The sequence below is a fragment of the Anoplopoma fimbria genome, chromosome 17, assembly GCF_027596085.1.
Source record: "Anoplopoma fimbria isolate UVic2021 breed Golden Eagle Sablefish chromosome 17, Afim_UVic_2022, whole genome shotgun sequence".
Lineage (NCBI taxonomy): Eukaryota > Metazoa > Chordata > Actinopteri > Perciformes > Anoplopomatidae > Anoplopoma > Anoplopoma fimbria.
Genome location: NC_072465.1, coordinates 30937662 through 30945161, shown reverse-complemented (window position 1 = coordinate 30945161; position 7500 = coordinate 30937662). Strand labels below are relative to the sequence as shown.

Here is a 7500-nt window from a genome sequence, read left to right as displayed (position 1 = left end):
ATGTTTCTTGTTATAATGATCATCCATGTTTCTCCCCCCTCCTCACCCTTCCTCCCTCCATTTCCCCCAGACATCATTTATCCTCTCTCAGATGAAGAGGACTGGAGGGGGTGAGGGGGTGAGGAGGCCGCCTCCCTTTAGATCTCCCCCAGATGTCTCCTTTAATCCTGTAATTAGCTGTAATTATAGTAATAGGAGCAAAAGATGAAGTGATCATATTTGCACACAGAATGAGTTCATGTAATCCTGATATAAGAAGAATAATGGTACGTTTTATCCCCCCCCCATTGTCCGAGGTCTAATTGATCTGGTCTCCATCCTGAGCCGTGATGGGAACAGAGAGGACACAACAGGAGCCTCTTTAGATGTTGCAGATGATGCCTTTAATCCCGTCAATAGCTGCAATTATAGTAATTATGTCTAATAGCTGCGCTTTGTGTGGAGGCTCTGATATGTTGAACACATGAAGCCGAGTCGTGACGCTCACATCCACATTAATGAAACACAAAACAGGAGCAGATCATGGCGGTCCCAGGAGGTTTATTAACCGCAGAGTGTTTCAAGCTGTGGCTCCGGGTCTAATGGAGGTCTCAGAGATGTAAGAGGCCTTTCTACTGAAGAGACTAATGCTGGAGATTCAATGAGAAGAGTTCAAAACATTTATCCTCAACCCAGCTGGAAAACTGTGGTATGACGGCCTCCATCTTAATAACTTCCTCTTAAAGAAACAGTGAACAGTGACGTGAATGTTGTTGTAATGATGTAATAATGTAGTTAATGTTACATCAGTCTTTAACTCTTCACAAGGAGAACGAGTTAACATTATGATAGCGCTTATAGTTAGGACTGGTTCAGGTCTATAGTTAGGACTGGTTCAGGTCTATAGTTAGGACTGGTTCAGGTTTATAGTTAGGACTGGTTCAGGTCTATAGTTAGGACTGGTTCAGGTTTATAGTTAGGGCTGGTTCAGGTTTATAGTTAGGACTGGTTCAGGTCTATAGTTAGGACTGGTTCAGGTTTATAGTTAGGACTGGTTCAGGTTTATAGTTAGGACTGGTTCAGGTTTATAGTTAGGACTGGTTCAGGTTTATAGTTAGGACTGGTTCAGGTTTATAGTTAGGACTGGTTCAGGTCTATAGTTAGTTCAGGTTTATAGTTAGGACTGGTTCAGGTCTATAGTTAGGACTGGTTCAGGTTTATAGTTAGGACTGGTTCAGGTTTATAGTTAGGACTGGTTCAGGTTTATAGTTAGGACTGGTTCAGGTTTATAGTTAGGACTGGTTCAGGTTTATAGTTAGGACTGGTTCAGGTTTATAGTTAGGACTGGTTCAGGTCTATAGTTAGGACTGGTTCAGGTTTATAGTTAGGACTGGTTCAGGTTTATAGTTAGGACTGGTTCAGGTTTATAGTTAGGACTGGTTCAGGTTTATAGTTACTGGTTCAGGTCTATAGTTAGGACTGGTTCAGGTCTATAGTTAGGACTGGTTCAGGTCTATAGTTAGGACTGGTTCAGGTTTATAGTTAGGACTGGTTCAGGTTTATAGTTAGGGCTGGTTCAGGTTTATAGTTAGGACTGGTTCAGGTCTATAGTTAGGACTGGTTCAGGTCTATAGTTAGGACTGGTTCAGGTCTATAGTTAGGGCTGGTTCAGGTTTATAGTTAGGGCTGGTTCAGGTTTATAGTTAGGACTGGTTCAGGTCTATAGTTAGGACTGGTTCAGGTCTATAGTTAGGGCTGGTTCAGGTTTATAGTTAGGACTGGTTCAGGTTTATAGTTAGGACTGGTTCAGGTTTATAGTTAGGACTGGTTCAGGTTTATAGTTAGGACTGGTTCAGGTTTATAGTTAGGACTGGTTCAGGTCTATAGTTAGGACTGGTTCAGGTCTATAGTTAGGACTGGTTCAGGTTTATAGTTAGGACTGGTTCAGGTCTATAGTTAGGACTGGTTCAGGTTTATAGTTAGGACTGGTTCAGGTCTATAGTTAGGGCTGGTTCAGGTTTATAGTTAGGACTGGTTCAGGTCTATAGTTAGGACTGGTTCAGGTCTATAGTTAGGGCTGGTTCAGGTCTATAGTTAGGGCTGGTTCAGGTCTATAGTTAGGACTGGTTCAGGTCTATAGTTAGGACTGGTTCAGGTTTATAGTTAGGACTGGTTCAGGTTTATAGTTAGGACTGGTTCAGGTCTATAGTTAGGACTGGTTCAGGTCTATAGTTAGGACTGGTTCAGGTCTATAGTTAGGACTGGTTCAGGTCTATAGTTAGGACTGGTTCAGGTCTATAGTTAGGACTGGTTCAGGTCTATAGTTAGGACTGGTTCAGGTTTATAGTTAGGACTGGTTCAGGTCTATAGTTAGGACTGGTTCAGGTTTATAGTTAGGGCTGGTTCAGGTCTATAGTTAGGACTGGTTCAGGTCTATAGTTAGGACTGGTTCAGGTTTATAGTTAGGACTGGTTCAGGTCTATAGTTAGGACTGGTTCAGGTCTATAGTTAGGACTGGTTCAGGTCTATAGTTAGGGCTGGTTCAGGTCTATAGTTAGGACTGGTTCAGGTCTATAGTTAGGACTGGTTCAGGTCTATAGTTAGGACTGGTTCAGGTCTATAGTTAGGACTGGTTCAGGTTTATAGTTAGGACTGGTTCAGGTCTATAGTTAGGACTGGTTCAGGTCTATAGTTAGGACTGGTTCAGGTTTATAGTTAGGACTGGTTCAGGTCTATAGTTAGGACTGGTTCAGGTTTATAGTTAGGACTGGTTCAGGTTTATAGTTAGGACTGGTTCAGGTTTATAGTTAGGACTGGTTCAGGTTTATAGTTAGGACTGGTTCAGGTTTATAGTTAGGACTGGTTCAGGTTTATAGTTAGGACTGGTTCAGGTTTATAGTTAGGACTGGTCAGGTTTATAGTTAGGACTGGTTCAGGTCTATAGTTAGGACTGGTTCAGGTTTATAGTTAGGACTGGTTCAGGTTTATAGTTAGGACTGGTTCAGGTTTATAGTTAGGACTGGTTCAGGTTTATAGTTAGGACTGGTTCAGGTTAGGAGTTTTAGGACTGGTTCAGGTTTATAGTTAGGACTGGTTCAGGTTTATAGTTAGGACTGGTTCAGGTTTATAGTTAGGACTGGTTCAGGTTTATAGTTAGGACTGGTTCAGGTTTATAGTTAGGACTGGTTCAGGTTTATTTAGGTGGTATAGTTAGGACTGGTTCAGGTTTATAGTTAGGACTGGTTCAGGTTTATAGTTAGGACTGGTTCGTTTATAGTTAGGACTGGTTCAGGTCTATAGTTAGGACTGGTTCAGGTTTATAGTTAGGACTGGTTCAGGTCTATAGTTAGGACTGGTTCAGGTTTATAGTTAGGGCTGGTTCAGGTCTATAGTTAGGACTGGGTTTATAGGGACTTCAGGTTTATAGTTAGGACTGGTTCAGGTTTATAGTTAGGACTGAGGTGGTTAGGACTGGTTCAGGTCTATAGTTAGGACTGGTTCAGGTCTATAGTTAGGACTGACTGGTTAGGACTGGTTCAGGTTTATAGTTAGGACTGGTTCAGGTCTATAGTTAGGACTGGTTCAGGTTTATAGTTATAGTTATAGTTAGACTGGTTCAGGTCTATAGTTAGGACTGGTTCAGGTCTCTATAGTTAGGACTGGTTCAGGTTTATAGTTAGGACTGGTTCAGGTTTATAGTTAGGACTGGTTCAGGTTCTCCTTGGTCCAGCCCCTAGATATGCTGCTATATGCCTAGACAGCCGGGGGACTACCTAGGATACACTGAGCTCCTCTCTCCTCTTCTCCCTCCATCTTTATGTATTCATCTCTTATTTATGCACATTACTGACTTTGCTTCTTCCCCGGAGTCCTTGTGCTTTCTCACCTCGCAGGTTTCCATGAATCGTTGTGGTACCTGGACCGTAGTCGTGCCTCCTGCTGTGACCCGGCTGACACCCACTGCTACTACCATTATTATTATCATTATTAGTCACATTACTAATACTATTCCCTAGATCAATATTTTAATTCTACTATATTTTATCAGTAGTCTTCATCTTCTCCTTGGTTACTCTGCTTACTACTGTGATTATATGAATCATTTATGTCATAAACACTGAATGTGTTGTATCTCTGTTATGCTGTTCATTATGTACACATGACATCTATTGACTTCTGTCCATCCTGGAGAAGGATCTAAGGACAGAGGATGTGAGGGTCTAAGGACAGAGGATGTGAGGGTGTAAGGACAGAGGATGTGAGGGTCCTCTGTCCTTGACCACCGACCCTCTGATTGGAGAACTACCTTGCTCTCCACTACGCCACACACACACACACACACACACACACACACACACACACACACACACACACACACACACACACACACACACACACACACACACACATAGACACTTATTCACCTGCTTAATGACTTTCTTTCTCACAAACTCAAAAACTCACCAACTTATAAAACAACGCACATTCCTTTGCTTGGTACTTCACCCTCTTACACACACACACACACACACACACACACACACACACACACACACACACCACACACACACACACACACAAACACACACGCACACACACACACACACACACACACTAATAGCCCTCCAGGTCTCGGTGTGAGGTGTCTCCTTGATGCAGTGATATAAGAGGCAGACAGGAGCCAGAGAACGGGTCAATAATTCATTAGATAGAAGCTCAACTCAACTTCAACCCGAATAAACCATCTAAAACCACACACACACACACACACACACACACACACACACACACACACACACACACACACACACACACACACACACACACACACACACACACACACACTTGGTCACAATCTCTCTCTATCTCACTCCAAACATTGTCTCAAGGACTGTCAGGGATAAGTTTCTCCAAAACCTACAGCTGCTTCATGTTAATGAAGGACCTCGTTAATGTTGATCAGCATCTGTAGATGCATTCCGTTGATTATTAAAGATCAGTTGTTTTCATATAATTCCAGGATGTTTTTTCAGTATTGACCACAGACACCATGAGGACGTCTCTGTGTAGGAGACTGAACATGAAGAAGGTTTATATGTAATAGATTACTCAGGTACACAGCTCACTGACCTCATACAGAGTGATCATCCCGTTGGTCTCATTGGGAGCTTTCCACTGAACGAAGATCTTCTCTTCATAAGGAGTGTTCTGAAGAGACTCCATCGGCACGGAGGCTGGAACTGAAGAGAGAGATCAATAATACATTATCAATACTGTAAGTACTGTATGTTATACTACAGAGATCACTAATACATTATCAATACTGTAAGTACTGTATGTTATACTACAGAGATCACTAATACATTATCAATACTGTAAGTACTGTATGTTATACTACAGAGATCACTAATACATTATCAATACTGTAAGTACTGTATGTTATACTACAGAGATCACTAATACATTATCAATACTGTAAGTACTGTATGTTATACTACAGAGATCACTAATACATTATCAATACTGTAAGTACTGTATGTTATACTACAGAATAATAATACATTATCAATACTGTAAGTACTGTATGTTATACTACAGAGATCACTAATACATTATCAATACTGTAAGTACTGTATGTTATACTACAGAGATCACTAATACATTATCAATACTGTAAGTACTGTATGTTATACTACAGAGATCACTAATACATTATCAATACTTTAATACTTTAAGTACTGTATGTTATACTGAGATCAATAATACATTATCAATACTGTAAGTACTGTATGTTATACTACAGAGATCACTAATACATTATCAATACTTTAAGTACTGTATGTTATACTACAGAGATCACTAATACATTATTAGTCTTCAGAGTATTCATGACCCCACTCAAGTTATTCCACGGGTGATTTCAGGGAAGTAGGTCTTTGTCCTGAATCTGTGAGAGGAGAACAGAGCTAAATATGTTTCAGGCCCTTTAAAGACCCGACACACCGTGTGACCACAGTGCCATCCAGCGACCATTGGTGATAAGACATATATTTTTCTTAAGGACCGGAATGTTTTTATGCAACAAGTAGAGAAACAATATTAATGAAATATTAGCGATAGTTATAAAATGTTTACACGCGAGTAAGTCACGTGACTGATGCACATTTCTGTCTCCGCATTATCTTTGTTAAATCCTGTGTATTAAGTGTATGTAACTGAAATTCTATTTTTGTATACATACAAGTTGATAAGTGTGTAAGGTTTATTCATCTAATAGTGGGGGAAAGTTTGTGATTTATTTGTTTAAGATGTTAGATTAGTAAATTTACGAAGCAAGAGCACGCCAACATTAAGAGACAAAGAAACCTGGAATTTATCCTGTGTGGATAAAACTGGTGAACTTTTCTTTGTCTCTTGTTTTTCGTTCTTCGTTTCGTGTTGGTTGTGCGTCTTGTTTGGTCTACGGAGCTTCATACACGCTCCGGTTATTTTATTTGAGGATCACAGTTATTGTCAGAGCTCTTTCTTCTTAACTACTTTTGAGCATCTTATAGTTATTCATTTTAAGCAAGCCTTATTTTGTTTTAGTGTACGTCCGTTAACCTCGTGAGATATCAACTTTAATTATTGTCGTTAAGCCAAACGAGATTAGTTTAAGTATATCGCAACGAGTAGCTTCAGTTATCATAATATGTCCGGCCCAAACTCCACGCCGGACCAAGAACCTGCTGCCGTGGATCAAGACCCGGAGAGCACGGTAAAACCGTGAGCCGCTTTCCAGTTCACTTTGCAACAGCAGTGTGTGAAATTCAGAGACCTTTCCAGTCCATTTGGTGGACATCCGAGGACAGCTGAGAACCACCGTTCCTTCATCCCTTCAACCGGGAGTCATCGCCTCTCAACGGGAAACAACAGCCGCTGGAGAGCCGTGAGTCCACTCCGTTGGAGCAGAAACAACCGGCTGAACCACCGTAAAGTCAGCTGGACACCGCTGCTCAAAGTAGGAAACCGACATCTTCTAATGTGACTAAGAGTTGGTGTCGGATAACGCTCTGAATGATTATAATTTAAATTTATCGTTTAGAGTAGCGTTAGGATTATAAAGGAAATCACAATCTTCCCTTCATCTGAAATCATTTGCCTGTTATTTGAAATCAATTCATTCAAGTCGTTGTCTGTCATATTATTTCAAAGTGGGAACTATAGATCAATGAACTCGGTACTTACGCCTGAGATATTGAGGCTGCTAAATTTGTTACCAAATTATTGGATTTATTTTTGTTATTTTCCTCCGTAAGGAGGTGGTGCCCCAAAGTTTTATTTCTAAAGTAGTTTATATACGCTACACTGTAACTACTGTACTTTATACTACAGAGACAGAGTAACAATACATTATCAATACTGTAACTACTGTACTTTATACTAAAGAGAGCAATATCAGCATTATCAATAAATATATATGAGTCTGTGTTCACTGTAACTATATACTATGTATATATATATATACATATATAAATATTT

The 7500-nt window shown here is 40.3% G+C and overlaps 1 protein-coding gene across 1 annotated transcript in view; it reads right to left on the bottom strand.

Annotated features, from left to right (window-relative positions):
• The window catches only part of ptprt (protein tyrosine phosphatase receptor type T), a 247747-nt gene that overhangs the window by 131283 nt on the left and 108964 nt on the right, over window positions 1–7500 (bottom strand). The window contains exon 12 of the mRNA XM_054616090.1: window positions 5110–5219. Within this exon, the coding sequence (XP_054472065.1) occupies window positions 5110–5219 (110 nt within the window). The remainder of the gene's footprint in view (window positions 1–5109; window positions 5220–7500) is intronic.